The sequence below is a fragment of the Sinocyclocheilus grahami genome, unplaced genomic scaffold (genome assembly GCF_001515645.1).
Source record: "Sinocyclocheilus grahami isolate Dianchi unplaced genomic scaffold, SAMN03320097.WGS_v1.1 scaffold18.1, whole genome shotgun sequence".
Taxonomy (NCBI): Eukaryota; Metazoa; Chordata; class Actinopteri; order Cypriniformes; family Cyprinidae; genus Sinocyclocheilus; species Sinocyclocheilus grahami.
In genome coordinates this window covers 3091999-3110515 of record NW_015505197.1, presented here as the reverse complement: position 1 = coordinate 3110515, position 18517 = coordinate 3091999, and the positions used below count along the sequence as shown (strand labels likewise).

The following is an 18517-nucleotide window of genomic DNA, read 5'->3' as shown; positions in this document are numbered from 1 at the left end:
AATTGGCAGCGCTATCGAATCAGGGCTGGGTGGGCGGAGCCACATCTGAGGTGTCAAAGAGCAGGTTTAATTAAGCAGGAGAGGATCTTTGCCTTTCACAGAGCGCCTCACAAATTCACCCCCAAATCCCTCTTTCACTCCCTCTTACCTTCAATCGCCAGCATTGCCCTTAATTCTCGGTTCAGCAGCTCAAAGCGTCTCTCCAGATCGTGTTCCTTCTCCCTGGGCAAGTTGTAAAAGTTCATCAATATGTTAATTACTAAATCATTAAACACTTAAAGAAATCTTTAATAAACATTGATTCGTAAACTCGCCAACTCTTTCCCTACCTCACATTAATCTACTGCAAATAAGCGATACACAAACAGGAACAGAGGGGGCCGAGAGCGGGGAAACGGTGGTGGGGGGAGGAAAGCGGGCGGGCGGTTGGAGTATCACGCGGCAAATTAAATTTTGCCACTTTCAAATGTATTGGAAATGAGCTAACTCTGTCCCTAATAGAATTTGTCCTTCACAGCCTGTTCAGTGACTAAAAAGAAATGAAAGAAAGAGAAATTATCAAGGCCCTTTTAATTGAGCACTTAAAAAGCCCTTTTCCAGTGATATAATGTGATTAGAATACTTCAATCTGTCATTTGTGAGAGCTTTGATACTCTGTCTCTTTCTTCTCCTCTCTCTCTCACTCTTTATGCAGAATGAACAGCTGCCCAGATTTCTGTACGTCTCACTCTCACTTTTAAAGAAAAGGATGAAAGGTTTAAAAAATGAGCATTATCATCTTTTGAGGCAAAAAATAAATAAATGTCAAAGCAGTTAAAAAAAGAGGGTAAATATGTGGGTTATTGTCATAATGGCTTCCTCTTTTAGATGAATGAAGTCATTTTTTCAATTCTTCTTTTTTTTTGGTTGATCCAATTCTCATAATGGGTGGAATAATACAGTCTTTGAAATCACATTATTGCAGACGCGTCTGTACTGATTTGCCGTTTTGTCTGCTTTACGGTGGAGGGCCGCTGTGGGAGGGGTGGAAGTGAATGAGGGGCCCTTCTGACTGGGCTCAGGTCTCCTGGGAAAATCATTTCAAGTGTGGGTCTCAACATATTATAGGTGTGTGTGCTCGGAGACCACCGCTTCCATTGGTAAGGGTTGGAGAAAGAGAGAAAGGGTAAACATGAACTCACAGCAGAGAGAGCTGGTTCTGTCGGCGGATCAGAGCATTCTTCTTGTTGACAAGCGTAAACCATTCCTGCATCATGGATTCTTCCTCTTCCTTATTATTGCCTGAAGACACACATACACAGAAAACCTTAGCATGTAAAACTTTATTATAACATTCTTATCATATTAAAAAAACATTGATGTGATGCAGGGTTTTTTAAACTAGGTCTGGGGACCCCCAGTGGGCCATAAATCGGTGCTAGGCCTGCATCAAAAAAATAAATAAAAAAACACTACAACAACAACCTTAAAATAAAATACCTTAAAATATCTGGAAATATCTTAAATTAAGTACAGAATTGAAAATTTTTACCATTTCATCATGAGATTAATCATGAGATTAAATAACAGATTATTTTTGTATATAGTCAAAAGGTCTCACTAATTACCCAGGCATGCTATATGTCTGCAGATAATAATTAGCCAACCATTCATATTCCTGCCAGGTAAACCTCCATAAAACCATTTAATTTCCAAAGTCTCACCCAGTTCTTTAAACAGACACCTTAACAGAGAGAAACACACACACACACACACACACACACACACACAGACTTTTGACTGACTTTCTCTGGCATGGATAAGTTAAGCACTTTTTTCACTCCTCCAACAGCCAGCGGCGGCCCACGGTGGGACGATGGCCCTGTCACTCATCCCCACCAAAACTCCCCGGCCCTCCATCAGGGGAGCCACTCTCATGTCTGCCAGTGCCAGATGTGTGAAATTCTGTATTTGACGACAACGCAGAGTAGAAGGGAGGAAAAAAAAAGAGGGGGTCCGGGATTTAGGAATCAAGCCTGGATTATTGTAGTCAACTTTTAAATAGTGCAGCTCGGAAGGGATAAAGTATGCAGTGACAGGTCATTGTAGCGACGCACAGTCAAATGAAACAAGCAAATAATAAATGGTAATATTAAGCTTTTGTGACATTGTAAGGGAATGACGGATTAGCAGCCGCATCCCGGAGGCCATTGCCGGAGCTTCAGCACTGACAGATCCCTGACAGCATGAAAGAAGTCCTCGCTTTACCACTAAAACAAATAACACGCACACAAATACATTCTACAGTGCCAACACTTAAACTATGACATTTGCTGGGGACGACCTAAATAACTGATGTCCTGAAATTGAAAAAAAAAAAAAAAAAACACGTGAAAACAAACAAACTTGCAGTTTTTTTTCTTAATTTAGATTCATCTGACTTAAGGTCATGTGAAATCACCACCGCTATTTTAGCATCATTGAGATACTATTATAGTTTTTATTATTATTTTGAATGAGTTTTAATTTTTATATTATCATCTTCATTTTAATATATACGTTTTTGTAATTGTCGTTTTTTTTGTCATTTGTAGTAGTATTGTTTTTAAATGTCTATATAGTTTTTATTCATTTTATTTCAGTTTTAGTTTCTACATCAAGTTAAACTAAATTAAAATGAGAAATGTTGCCTTGAAAACTAGCTGAAATCATTTTTTATATTGAATTAATTTTTTTCAGTTAAAGTTTATTTTATTTCAAGGAACAATTTTGTTTTAATGGTTTTAATTTGAGTTTCAGCTTTAGTTTACTATAACAACCCTGAAGATCACAGCTAAAAATGCCACAATTCATACAGTTTACAGTTTAAAATAAATCAAAATATCTCCATAGATCAAGTTTCACAGATATATTGAATGTAGTGACTTTTTAACCCCAAAATATGGCATTTTGGTGTCTGGCTGCATCCCTTTGTGTGGTTGAACACTTTTTTCCTGCTAAATAAATGTAATACATTTGAATTTATTGATTATAGAAATATTGTTTTTTTGTTGAAGTGTATATATCTGCACTAAAACAATATTATTTTAAAGGACTGAATGGTTTTGTGCAATCCTATATAATATACTACATCTAGAAAACATTTATATTACACAGAAATGGACATTTGTAAAATACAAATAATACAATTATATAAACAATTCTAATAAATTATCTCAAACATTTCATGAACTTTATAAAAATGTTCACATGATTTATTTTCTTCAGAGCACTAAATAAAATCTAATGAAAACTAAACAGAACCTGCTTCTTCTTTAGCCTGGCTGATCATTCCCAATAGCATTCACTTTGGAATGAAGAAAGGTAGCACAAAACTCAAGAGAGACTGTCACACACCCTACAGTCCACACATACATGAGCACGAGGGGCCAGGCTTGTCTGGTAGGCCCGAGGGTCTGTGTCCATGGCAGGGTGATCTGGCCCCAGTAGCAGAATCAGATTAAGATAGTCATCTCAGCAAATGCTGCATTCAAAATAGATAGCATTAATGAATTCCTAACACATTTCACAATCTTCCCCTCTTTCCTGCTAAGCTTTACTGATTATTTACTGCTACAGCACACACACATAGACAAAGCAAACCGTAAGTCACCCAAATGTGAAGTTTCATGTGAATATTTTTAGGTAACATCAGCTAGATATATATACACCTGTTAAATTTCAAATACACCTCAAACAGCTCCAGACATGACTGACATGATTCCAAAATATCAATTAATTATCCGAGCTGCTTTAGCAACTGTTCTAAAAACCACAACTTGATGATATTTGGAAAAGATTAGTGTACAAGATCTTCCCAAAAGTTTCCAGAATGCCTAAATATGATTTTCATTTTCAAGGCATGTAATTAGGCAAACGCTGTGAATAGAAAATTAATTATGTGAATTGAAAGTTCTATTTATTTATTTATTTTATTAGAACCTTATTTAGATATTTACAGAATGATAAAAAACAAATAACTCTGAAGTAAACCTCCGCAACAGGGGGATTGTTTTGCTTGGCATTTTGTTTAATTAGAAAATTCCCCCTCATTTGATTTAGATAAAAATCTTTCTAAAGCATTAAGAAACCAGAACAATTACAAATTAATCCTGAGTCCTGTTAAGAGCTGGGTGTCTTTACTGAAGGAAAAAAAAAAACAGGATGGGGGTGGAGAGAAGAGGCCATGAAGAAAAGAAAAAGAAAAGAAATATATTAAACCCTGTGATCACAGCAAGCTCTTCTCATTTCTTATCCACCCGTTTTCTGTTTAATCCAATACCCAGTAATCCAATTTGTCTATCGGAGTTTGAAGGAGAAGATCTCTACTCCTCTACAACTCAGTCACTTTTTGAACATTTACGATTTATTTTAAGTGGGCTGACTCTCCTCACTCGTTCATTCTGTGCGTCTGACTGCCGTTTCCCTCTTTTTTTGTTGTCAGGAATTAAAATGCATGAAAAAGAGAGGGAGAGACAAAAAAAAAAAAAAGCGAGCGAGATGAACAAGGTTTTGTGCGACTGAGAGCAAGCTCATTAAGGCCCAGTCAGGGAGTCTTTTTGAATATGCATGAAGGCAATAATCAGATCTTCACTCGTCACTGAAGGAGAGAGTGGTGAGTACAAAAGGATTGATTTAATTACTTTGAGTGGGTCTGCAATGTGGAGAAGTCTTGTTAGCGTGGGCTGAAAGGGCTGCGCTTGCCTTGCGCTGCTCTGATGGAAGGTAGTTTAGCTTTAACCACAATACCTAATCTCAGGATAAAGCCCCAGCCATTGTGCTTCAAGACACCTATCACTAGTTTCAAAATGGACTGAACACATTTTCTCTTGTTTAAGCCAACCTAGTTAACCCGCTAACCTTTTCCCCCGTTTGCTATTTATCTGGGGATCGGCATCTTTAGGTGACCGAGACACTGAAAAAGCAAAAAGCAAATCTTTAAAAGCTTAAATTTACTCTACCGAAGCAAAGGTTAATTAATTTGACATTAAAATAAAGTTAAATTATCACAATATCTAAAACAGAATAAAAAAAACTGTACTAAATCATGGAAACATCATCACTAACCAACATATTTACACTAATGGAACATGAGCAGCCAAAGCGCATTACAATTTAATTCCTTGTGTCCCGTCACTAGGTTTTCAATTGCCACCGGTATTATTGACCTTCAGTTGCTTGCTTTGCGGCTTATGAGGAGGGATTCATAAACGGAGCGGCCTTGCATCGAGGATAGAAGAACCGCAGGAGTAAAACAGGATCGCTTAAGTCGCCCTTAATGACAGAAAAGTCTTGGCTATACATACACCGTTATCATACATCCCTTCATGTAATTGTTTGAACGTTCAGTGAGGGGCTGACAGAAGATAGGCTGTACCTTAATACTCGTCTATCACCCGCCCCTCAGCGCTGTTAACACAAACAACTCCTCTGCAAACACTGCAGTCTCCCAGCTAATAGCAGACACCTCTCACTTTATGTCGAGTTTGGCAGGGCAAAACAAACAAATGGCAGATAACAGATTTTTTCTCCTTTTAGTTATTTCCATTTAAGTAATATTTAACCAATTCTAACACGAATATGGTTCTATTACTTTAAAGCAATCTTTTGACATGGAGAGTAACAGTGGGGAATATATGAATTTTAGCCTGGCTGTCTGAGTTAAGAACCGGAATCACAAATATGCCCATTCCTATTTGCAGCCACCTACTCTATTAAACTGTGTTTGTATTCCCCCCTTCTTTTTAATCAATAAACATTATCACAGACTGACAGCCTATCAGCTAGTGTTGGCCGTTTCTTGCTCCTTAATCCCTGGGCCGCCTGTCCACTATCGCAGCTACACGATGAGCGTAACAGCCAAGACGGGCAGTTTACATTACAAAACAACAATTACAGTCCTCTTCACAACAGCACTTGCAACAAATAATGATGCAAAATGACAGACGGGTGGAAAACCGATGAAAAGACGCTTGATGGATAAAATGAGAGATTTTTTTTTAAATAGTTTGAGTCTTTACATTTATGACTGAGAATGAAACCCAAGATTTTGCAATTGCTACAGCTATGCTCTACTCTTTGAGCTACAGGAACAATAACAGATTTGAACAAAAGTATTTTTTAACACTGTATATTCAAATGCAATATAAATATACATACCAAGTGATAACGACTGAAAGTGCCAGTAATTAAAATGTAATCAACAGTTGTCACCAAGTAAGGGTAACAATACAATTAAAAATCAATAATTAATAATAACTGTATATATATATATATATATATACACAGACAGACAGACAGACAGACAGACAGATAGATAGATAGATAGATAGATAGATAGATAGACGGATAGCAAATTAAGTTATAGAAGATAATTATTAGTAGAATAGATATAATAAAATATAATTTTAAAAATTAACCCGCCAAGTTAACCCTAAAACGCAAGTGAGAACCATAAAAAAAAAAAGAAAAAAAAAAGGATTTTACAATATGACCTTCAGGGTGAAACACTGAAGCCAGAGGTCCTTTCCTCCTTTCTTTCTTATTTTGACAAATACTATCATTTTACTCCATCACCCACTTTAAGTCTGCTTTTGGGTGCGCTGAACACAGGGGCAGAATCAAGGGCCTTTGGAAAAAGCGTACTTCAGGTAATTAAAGCTGGGTGAGTGGCAGACGAGAGCGGTAAAAAAAGATCACCTGGTGAAACCCTCTGAAAAGGTGTTTCATTAAAAGCCTTTTACCATACAAGCACGGCACAATGTGGGGACGCCGTATTTTACCACTTGTGCTCAACAGGCCCTCAGAGAGCAGAAACGGATGAGAGCAGAAACCTATCCCGGTTAATAATCTCATAACAAAAGCTAAAAGACATCATCCTATTAACTAGTGGTCTCCAGCGCTAATGCGAGGTACTGCCCTGTGCCTCTGTATAGAGAACACAGCTATTAAAAAGGAGTGTGTGAACAGCCGGCAGGAGACTCCGTCAGACCTGGGCCCTCTTTCAACCTTTATCTGTCCCCTCTTGCTCGGGAGCCTGTCAGTGATATCATGAAGCTCAAGGAAATTGTTGCTGACATTTTTAAAAAAAAAACGTTTCATTTTGGTTGTCTTGTTTTAACAGAAACATGTGAAACGAGAACACCGGGCCCTCTTTCAACCTTTATCTGTCCCCTCTTGCTCGGGAGCCTGTCAGTGATATCATGAAGCTCAAAGAAATTGTTGCTGACATTTTTCAAAAAAACGTTTCATTTTGGTTGTCTTGTTTTAACAGAAACATGTGAAACGAGAACACGGAAGTCATGTCATTTCTGTTTTGAGATTTGGATATCGTTCGATTCTCGGTGATAAGTCAGAAGAGAAATGCTAGTGACACCTCCCCCTTTCCCTCCAGAACCTCCAACTCCTTGTTGCACATTTTACCTTTTTTCTTTTCTTCTTTCCTCTGTCCTTTCTTTCTCAGGGGGAATATTAAATGAGTGAGCAGGCTGAAAGGCGCTGAGTCGCTGACACAAAAAGCGTTAAAAATTCTCATTTGGTTGTCTTTATTTTGCTAGCGCCATGTGGTCCTTGAAGATGTTGAAAACACGGGAAGCAGAGGAAAGATCAGAGCCGGCTCATTAGCATTGGGACAGAACTGGAGAGGCAGCAGTGTATAGTGGGCCCTACTCCAGAGCTTCAGTGAGAGCGGTTGGTGGTAAGCTCCGTTTCATTGTGCTTTTGTCTTTCCTCCGGGTCTACCTCACCGCGGGGAGCAACGCTAGCCCCAGGTTACTCAAGGGAATTATGGGAAAAAATTATTTTGACCAAGGTGGAGAGGACTCAGACATTGTCAGACATAGGCTTCATGTGCAAAGTTGATGTTCTTGGTGACATGGCAGAGACGGTGTAAACGATTCTTCTTCAAAGTCACCATCATATTCTTACTGAATCCACTCTTGGCGGTTCAATCTACTCATACAGTCTGAAAGAAAACAAAAACCCTACAGACCAACAGTGTTCTCTGAAAATCATACATCAATATAAACCTGCAATAGTTATACAGAAAATGTTAGACTCTAGCTATAATTTATAAGCATGCAATTTAAAAAGACTATTTATAGTGAATTATCCTACACATTTTAGCCCATGGGTTTGGTCATGATGACAGCATCCACACCGGCTGACTAAATGCCTCATGTTTTGATGGAAAGAGGAAAACATCAGTGCTAACCCGTCTCCATCTCACCCCTGCCTTCCCCAGTCGTAGTGAAATGGATAAAGGTCTAGTTGGATGGGTTTATCGGGTAAATCCTGCTGGTTGGCCTGCTATCTTGTATGATGACCCTGAAGAATGTCAACAGCTCATTTCCCCAAAGCTGGAAAGAGTCACCATGGAAGTCATAATCTGCTCCTCCGCAAAGCCCTTGATTCAAAGGCCGAATCTCTCCATCTTTTCAAATATATATTAACAGGAATCATCCACTCCTGCGCACTCATAACACTTCTTAAGTTATGAAGAGAAAATGTTTTGTACTAAATACCCCAGTTTTCAATTTAATAGAATTGTCTTTTGTTTAATGCCTTTATATTGAGGTTACATTAATTGACTCAAGAAGGCCTGACCGCAAACACTAGCCTTTTTAAAAAATGACTTGAAATACTGTTAATATAAAACACTAATATTGTTAGAGTTCCTGACTGTTGCTTAAAGTAAAGCATGGTGCTAGCAACACCAAGGTTGCAGGTTACATTTTCAGGGAATGCTGATGAAATGTATAAATTAGAAGTTACTTTGGATAAAATTTGCATAAATATGATAACCTACTATAAATGCTTACTTGTGATTGGTTCATTATTATCATATATTTATATATATATATATATATATATATTCACACACACACCATGCATTTTCTGTTCCTACCAACAGGGCGACAGCAACAAGACACCAGAGTGATTTTTTGGCCATGTTGTCGGGGGTCGTCTGGTTGACAGTAGCTGGCCTCCAAAAAGAGCCCAGGACCAGATGTTACCGAAATGATCAACAACCAAAGCAACAATAGCTACAGGGGGAGGGAGAAAGCAGCATAAATTAATGGCTGATTTCTCTCGCTTTGATGGAATTAGCGGCACTTCTTTTCTCAATGTGCCATGTGAATGTCCTTGCGTTAAAACGTTTTTTTTTCCTTATTCTCTTTCTCCCTCTCTCTCTCTCTTCCCTTTTTCCCCCTTTTTGACAAGTAAGGCCACCCAGCAGAAAGCAACTGATGCAAAACCCCCAAGTAATCCCTGTGTTTATCTCTCCACTGTGGTAAGTCTGAACACAGACCCCATTATCTCACGGATTTGAGCAAACTTTCATTTATTTGTTGGCCTTGGGTATTCTCTTTCTTCAACTTCGATGCCTGAGTTTAGGATCCCCGGATTCCCCTATTCCAATGTAAATAGATTTGCATAGTGTCACAATGCATCTAGCTGAGGTACTGATTAGCTGACAGAGGGGAGGCCTGTTTGCAAGGGTGGGGGGACCCCAGTAGACATGTACATGTAAAAAGGTGCCTTCCAGGAGGGAGCAGTGAGCACATACATATGTATCTGTGATTGCATGAAGCTTCTCAAAATCTCCACAGAGCCAAATGGAAAAAGGCTGCTTGGATTCCTGCCCCCATCTCTTGCTCTCAAACCAAAACTAACGGCGTTAAGTCGACTGCACCCAATTTAACTAATATTGACACAAATGGACAATTTCTTGTATATTTTCTCACAAAAATTATGATTTCTAGGCATTATATGCTAAGCAAAAATACATTTACATAACATGAACTAAAGGGATATTTCACCCAAAAATTTAAATTGTCACCATTAAATTATCTTTATGTTGTCCCAAACGTGTACGACTTTCTTCTGTGGAACACAAAAAGATATTCTGAACAAATGTTGCTGTCTATACAATGAAAGTCAATCCAGTGTTGTTTTGGATATTGACTTTCATTGTATAGACAAAAATAGTTCTTCTAAAAATATATTTTTGTATTCCACAGAAGAATTTTCATTATAGGGTGAATTATCCCTTTGAATGGCCTTTCAGCATTTAAATGTAATTAGTGCTTATTTATATGATTTATCATAATATTATGTAGTACAAACATGTCTAATAAATAATGCTAATGAGGACTTGATACAGATGCTTTTGACAGTCATCTGAAAGGCTGGAAATCTTGTGGGCCAGCAGGTGTCAATCGTTTGCAGTTACAATAACAAACTACCATTAAATATGAGATAGTAGATATTTAAACTAGCATTAACAAAGGGTGGCAGTCCTGGCTCCACCTATTTGAAACGCAAGAGTTTTGGTAAGACATGAGTGTGCGTTAAAGACAGGTTGTAGCCATTTAAGAGTATCTCTGTTATCTCATCTACTTAGGACCGGCTCTACCTCTCTGTTTACATACTAGAGGTGTGAAATTCTGGGGGGCTATCAGAGCTTGAGCAACACTCCATTTAGATTCACACCAAATCCTGAGAGATGCTGAAATGGCTACCTGTAGAGATGACAAATTAGCACAAGCAGCAAGGTCCCGTCATCACCTGCAGAATGTTTTTCTTACTAATATAGGATTTGCTTTTATTTGCTTAATCCGTTTTTTGAGTAAACATCTGAGCAAACGATTGCGGAGGGTGAAACATCTGCTGGGCCCTGAGATTTTCAGCCTTTCAGATGACTGTCAAAAGCATTTAAAAGTCACTGTAAGCATTATTTAACAGACAAACTGACTTGTGTTACATTATCATAATACTACAGTGTATCATGTAAAAGAAAATAGATTGAAAAATGTCTCAACCAGTTTTGTGCATACAATGATACTTTCATTGTATGGGAAAAAAAACACTGAGACATGTTCCACAGAATAAAGTAAGTCATACAGGTCTGGAACAACATGAATGAATTTTCATTTTTGGGTGAGCAATTCCTTTAAGGCCAAAAGGTACAAGGAGAGAGGAGGAGGAATGTGGCAAGGCTTGGAATGAAGGAAAATGGGCTAGTTGAGTGCGGAGGTGCTACTCCCTCTGCGTTGTAGTCATTTCCCTCCTGCAGTGTGCCTTTGCATAATTTGCCCCTCCTCCCCCATTAGAGCGGTCGGCTCGTCTCCCTGGGCCATGTGTTAGAACAAATTTGAGCAGTGTCATATTGCACGTATTTCAACAAGGCCAATATGGTTCCCTCCCAATTTGCTTAATGAATTAAGCTGAGGAGAGTAATGGATGTGCTAACACCATTAGCCGCCCTCCACACATCTGCATTGTGGATTCTGGCGTTTTCTCTTCTCCCCCATCTAACCCTCCTATTTTTCCCCCACTCTTTCTCTCCTCAGGTTTGCTTAAGGACAAATTGATAATGAGTCTCCTCCCTACAGTAACTGTAAAATTTCCATCTCTACTAAATGGCTAACAGCAGAACAATAGCATTTAAATGGTCATTTCCATTAGCTCAAATGAGCTGTTTTGGGTGTCGTTAGCGTGTTTTAGCATGCTAAAGGTGGGCTGGGGAGAGAGGCAGTGTGCTGATAAGGTTCAGGTAGTACGTTACAGGAATGTGTAGCCTAGAGAGGCCCATACAAAGGGAAATGAACAACAACTGAGCTAGCATGGCAGGGCTGTTAGCACGTGAATGCCCCTAATTACAGGCCAACCCCGCGTCATTACACTTAATTGTAAAGTGTGTCTTAATCAGTTTCCATATGAAAAGGTCTATTAATTAAGTGCATGACTGAAATTCAATTATGTTGTCAGGAGACAATTTGTAAACCAAATAATGATCAATTATGCAAACAGAGTCCAGTGCACCCAAACTCTTTTGCTAAGCCATTTTCTAGCAGAGAACTTCTAGGAAAAATCTAATTGAATTCAATTCAAAACAAATTTAACAACTACACATATTGAATGACATTCAAAAGTGCAACTTAAAGAAATATTTTAACCATCAAATCTGTCAGTGTGTTTCCAAACCTAAATATGTGTCAAAGTAATTTTCATTTAAAAATAATGCACATGCTTGCGGAAAAAGTGGGGTGTTGCGCTGTTGGGATGCAAGTTCAAATCCAGCATGGTTCAAACAAATCCAGTCCCGTCTCCTCTCTACTGTCCTCTACATTAAAGACAAAAACCCCATCAAAATATGAAAAGACACCAGTGCCACTTTTTTCAAAAAAAAAAGGCCCAGCAGATCATTGAGGTCTTGGCTGGCGGAGAGCGACTCTGTTTTTCTGCGCGTATGGAGCCGCAGCGGCACGGCACTAGCTGCTTTTGGCTGGGTCTTACTGGAATGGCAGTCAAAGGGGGGGAAAGATGAAAAGGCCTCAAGATGCTTCAATAAAGGGGAGATTATAATAAGCGCCATCATTGTGCCCCTTTTGAAAATGTTAATCAGGCATATCACTGCCTGCCTGCAATGCCACATGTAGCAGCGTTTAACTTGTGTTAGCTGTTAGCTGTTGTCTGAGTTCGGAGACCATTTCCCCATGCGACTCACGTAGCCAAGTTTAAATCTTTAGTCAAACTAAGGGGCTGGTTACAAGCATGTTGCCTTAGCCACACAAGCAATTCCATTTCAGTCTTGGCGGAGCTGAGATCTATAAACGCAGACACTCAAGCAATTATTTCTGCATGGCCAACACTGCCTTGGAATGTGGGCACTGAGAATTACAGTGGGAAACTGAGGGGGAAGGCGAAATTTTTTTTTTGACGTTTTGAGACTAAAATATTAAAAGATGCACATCCGTTAAGAAGCCCGGAAGAGGACGACCACGTCCCTGAGAATAAAACAAACATAATGGGCCTCTTCTGACACTGCCGTACGTCTGTTTTTCCGGCACAGACTGTGATGGCTCGTCTGTAAACTGCATTAAGCTGATGATATCCGTCTTGTATGAATTTCTGTGACCGCGGTGGAGAAAAAGAGAACGGATTAGCTTGCAATAAAACCTGTGTCAATCTTATCAGACTCAAGTGCAATTTTTAAACACATGTTAATCTCACCTAAAACTCATTCTTTTTTCCTCTGTGCTTTTTAAAAAATCTCTTATCGAGAACTCTGTAGGTGTGTGGGTTTTAGAGCGCCTTTAAAATGCCATTATTTTCATAAATGCGTCCATTGTTGCAGATTATAAAGCAATTTGAAAATCATATGTGTGCATAAATGCATGCTGAGCAGATGTCAGGGAGATGCATTCAGAGGGTTGCTGAATATCAAAAGCCGTGCAGATAACATTACCACACATTTCAATGCTGCATGCAGAAAAAATTTCAATGTGATTCGGGATGGTATTGTGCTCGGACAGAATGGCAAGTGTGCGAATAGCTCTCCTCTCTAGCTTTTGATTTCATGAAATGTTCAAAATTGATACGTTTAGAAAATCGGGTGACAATAACATATTTAGATGTAATTCTGGGGATGTGGCTAACTGAGGTAATGGTTGAGCTGCTGGCGAGTGTGTGTGTGTGTGAAGGACACTGCTCCCTCTGGTGTGGGAATAACAAGTTCATTAGGCAGGAGCCACTGCAGGCCTCTGCGTTCCGTTTACGGCCTCCTAGCCCATCAGCGGCTGCATCATTAGGACTCTGCCATAATTAAGAGCTGCTAGAAAGTGAATTCTCCAACTGCAGATTAGAAAATTAAACTATTTACTGATTACATATTAATAGAAGACAACAATGGCAGTCGCCATAAGCTTGGACGGCAACCAAGGAATACATCTGTGTACTTAATTACCATAAACAATGGTTGCATGGAAATAGAGTTTTATACGCATTCCCTTCTGTAATACGCCTGATATCAGAAGACACTTGACAATTCGTGTTCAATTATCTTCATTCTTTAATGTGCTGTGAACTGCACACAGTAAATAAATTAACCAGCCCAATTACTGTGAATTCATCTGGGAAACAAACACAAAAAACCAGCAGACTAAGGCAGAGCGTATAATGAGAGGGGGAGGGGTATCAGGGATCACGAGTAGTTCTTAATACAGTTTTTATATGTATAGACATCTAACTTTATATGTATGCATACACGTTTATTTAACATTTGCTTATTTATTTGCAGTCATCATTGTATGCATGTAGTGAATATATGTTCTAAATATATATTCTCTCTCTCTGTCATTATATATATATATTTATAAAATTATAATAACATTATATAAAACGTGACATATTTATGTTATATATTATTATTATTATATTGACCACAACCCTAACTTTAAATATCATAAATATTCATATGCCATATATATTTATCTGAATAATTTCTAGTGACATAAATAAAAATAATTATATGCTGAAAAAAGATGATCAAAAAGGAGAAAAATGCAGTAAAAAAAAAAACTTTACATAAATCCCTTACTTATTAATAATACTTGCACTAATTTAGTGCAACATAGCTTAGCATGATTATATTCAATATATGTATTCTGAGCATATATGACATTGTTTGTTTTGTGTATATTTAGTTAGAGAGGCTTTTGCTGGCAGACTATGTTGACAGAGGCGTGAATTCACCTGTTTGCAGTGCTGAAATGCGTGCACTAGCTCAGACAGGTAAGCGCATTAAGGTGAGACTCGTACATGGGGTCCGGTGTGTAACTGCACCTCTTATTTCTGTGTGTGAGTGTGTAAATCTTGCCGAAATGTCTGGTTTGGTTCTCCACCTGCTAGGGCATTCAAGCCATTTATCATTCAGAGTGCGAAAAAAAACCCTTCAAACGGACATAGCGGCTTTGACTTCAACAGGGCCCAGGTGAGTGTGAAGAGAGACAGCGAGAGAGGGCTAGATGGAAGGTTGGGCAAACACAAAACTGTGATAGTCACGATAACGTGATGGAGAAGCATAAAAATGTAACCATCTACTTTCTCCACCTTTTTTTTCAACCCCCGCTTCCTGATGCTGCCCTTATGAGAAATTATTGTTTTGTATCAGCATCTGGATGGAAGGAAGCTTTTCTTAAATTTTAGTTATTGAGGCACTGGAGTCTCAGAACGGAGCTCCATGTTTTAACAAAGGCTCAGCAGCCCTTTTTCCCTGTTATACACACCTGCAAGATCACCCCACATCCTTTCATATGTGTTTATGCGAGGAGAAGAGAGAGCGATAGAGGGAGAGAGAGAGAGAGAGAGGGAGGAGGAGAGCAAGTGCATGTATCTATTAATGTGTGTCTTTCATTATTTCAACATTTCCTTTTCGGTCCAGCCCCCAAACAGCAGCCCTCCCCTTTCTCTTCCTTCCCTCTTCACCCTTTACCCCTCTGCCGTATCCCCCTCTCTCCCTCCTTCTCTCTCTCTCTCTCTTCTACAGCATATCATTGAAGGCCAGATATGGGGTTCTGTTGCGCATGGCTGCACGGTACTGTTCAATAGTGGCTGGCTGGCGGACGCTATCAGCACTAGTTATCAGCTCCCATGAAGGCTCTCTTATCACGGCGGCCCAGAGAGCCTCCCTGCATCCTCACCGCCCCTTTTCATATCCCCGCTGCCACCCCAACATCCCGGCTTCAAAGATTCACACTTCCCAAACTCCATAAGAGTTTGTGAACGCTCAATTTGCCAAAACTGTTTACAGTGTAATTGGGCGGCGTACCTGTGTCCATGAGATAGCGCAGACGCTTCTCCACACGCGAGGCCCGTGTGTCGATCTGCCTCTGCTCGCTCTCCAGCGCCGCCAGTTCCCCCACCACGTACTGACTGGTGTCTTTGAACGCTTTCTGCTGGGCAAGAACAAACGAGAGGAAGGGGGAGTGATGAGAGGTTTGAAATGAAGCATCACATCCAGGGTTTATATAGCTTTTAAATACCAGGGGAACAGTGGTCATAATGATGACTGGTGAATATTGCTTGAATTAATTAAGCAAATGAAAGCTCTTTTTTCTGGTTTCTTTGGAAATTATGTATTGCTGTCAATTTTTAAATTATAAAAAATTAAATATAAAAAATTAATTATATAAAAAAATTGTAAAAAATTATAAAAACAAATTCCCAAATTAGACTAATTACTAAGATGAGGTGATAAAAACAATTATTAAAATAATACATCAAAAAAGATTTATTATTTGGGAAAAAAATTAAGCTAATAATTAATAAAATATAATAAATAAATGTGTTATATAAATATACAATAAATGTATTCTGGTAAAAATAGTAATATACAAAAATAATTAAATAAAAAATACTGTATACTGTATACATTTTTTATGACTATGTTTAAAGATTTATTGATTTTCATTTATTCGGCCTTATTTTCTGGCGTAATAATATCTGTTTTGCCGTTATGGACTGTAACTTTGAATGCTGAGATTTGAGTACATGCGTAAAATTTATCACCCTAACAATATTATATATGTATATAAAACATACAAATAAAATAAAACATACAAATACAACTCAGAGCTACTGTATACATTTTTCTGACTATATTTGAAGATTTCTTTATTTTAATTTATTAATTGCCTTACTTCCTGGCATAATAATATCCGTTTCCGCAGTTACGGACTGTAGCTTTAAATGCCGAGGTATGATTACATGCATGAATTTATTATGTTAAAAATATTATACAGCTAAAACATACAAATAGAATAATAAAATACAGCTCAGAGCTAATGTATGCTACTATGTTTGAAGATCTATTTATTTAATTTAATAATTGCTTAATTCCTGGCATAATAATATCTGTTTCCACAGTTATGGACAGCTTTAAATGCTGAGGTTTGGCTACATGCGTGAATTCATCACATTAAACATATTATACATGTAAATAAAATTTCTAATAAAAATACAACAGAGAACTAATGTATATTTTTTTATTTTTTAAGATTTATTCATTTTTTTATTTTACATATTTATTGTCTTTTATAATTCCTGGCATTCAAATTTCTGTAGACTGTAGCATTAAATGCTAAGGTTTGACTTCACACATAAAGCCTCGGGCAGCAGTGTGCGTTTACACACCAATATAACACGCTAAATGACCTCAGAAAGAATCCAGTATTACAGCAGTCTGGAGACTGACACACAGAGAGACAAAATTGAAATATATGGGAGAGGTGGGTCAGTGCCTAAGGGCCTATCAGCAGGGATCTAAGAGATCTACGCAGCACATGCGTGTGGTCAGATTCACTCATGCACACATTTGGAAACAAGCTCCTTTTCCCTCTCACACGTGACCCTGGTGGCAGCAGTACCCTCTGGCTCATGGGAAACACTGGAGTGAGGGATGAGACAGTGATTAGGGAGAAATAGAGTAATTAAACTGCACGCTTATTTCTAAGTGTGTGATAGTGACAAGCACTCGCACCCCCACTTCATTCCACTCGTTTATCGCCCTCCTCAGTCCTCTCCTCCTTCCTACTATTTTGAGATAGAGGGGTAGGGGGAAAAGAGTGCTAATTTAAATTCACATTGCTGGAAAAATATATATATTTTTAGTGCTGATGCACCTTATTTCATAATAGGAATGAGGAAAATGGAGAAGTTTTTTTCCATCCAAACAGCACTTTTTCTGCCTGAGTCCTCCTGCTGTCCATCAAACTCCACCTTCCTCTTTCTCGCTGCTCTATCAAATACTTCTGCCACAAATCAATTTTACACATGATCAGCCCCCTCCCCTCTGCTCTCGCCTCTCTGCCATAATTAAGTGTTGAAATTTCCATATATATTATATTAATGCAAACATCATTCGCTGGGTAATTCAGCTTGAGCTGGGTAATGGGCAAGTTCAACACCCATTAACCCCTACACAGAGAGGGGCAAAGCTGGTCTCTACTGACCTTCCCTCTCTCTTTCTGTGTCTCTATATATCTCACTTTTCCCATGGTATGTATCCCTATGCTCTGGCCCTATATATGGTGCCGCAATAATTAAAATTTCATTAGATCAGCCTTCATGGAGAGAATGAATGAAGATGGGATAAGAAAAGATAATTATATAATTCTAAACTATTTGATATTTCAATTATTATTTATATATATACATTTTCCCCTGTATTTTTGATCAAATAATTGCAGCCTTGATGAGCTTAAGAAACTACTGTAAAAAACATTCAAAATCGTTCTGATCCCAAACTTTTGACCAGTAGTGTATATATATATATATAAAATATATATATATATCCCAAACTTTTGACCAGTAGTGTATATATATATATATATATATAAAATTATATATATATAAAATTAACAGTCGCCAAGCGCCAAATGCGGCTTTGGCGAGTATATGAAACTGTGTCAGTCGCCAGAAGGCTGGTAACATTTTTATAAATTGTAACAGTTCAATGTTGTGAGAACATAAACGTGAACGACGCTCTGTACAGTTGACGGGTCAGTGCTGCTTCATCGAAAAAGTTTAAGCCTTTGCAGTGTAAATATTCAAGAGCTAGAACACACGAAAGGACACACGTTCCTCTCGCGCTGTGTGGGAAGTTTAAACATCCGAAACCCCGGCCTGAAAGCCGCGTCTTGAGCTCTGCTTCCTT

General features: G+C 38.4%; 1 protein-coding gene across 2 annotated transcripts in view; it reads right to left on the bottom strand.

Annotated features, from left to right (window-relative positions):
- The window catches only part of LOC107553590 (EH domain-binding protein 1), a 141947-nt gene that overhangs the window by 5936 nt on the left and 117494 nt on the right, over positions 1-18517 (bottom strand). For both annotated transcript variants that reach the window (XM_016235872.1, XM_016235880.1), the window contains 3 exons: positions 15632-15755; positions 1182-1281; positions 149-222 (listed from right to left, as the gene is read on the bottom strand). In XM_016235872.1, the coding sequence (XP_016091358.1) occupies positions 149-222; positions 1182-1281; positions 15632-15755 (298 nt within the window). The remainder of the gene's footprint in view (positions 1-148; positions 223-1181; positions 1282-15631; positions 15756-18517) is intronic.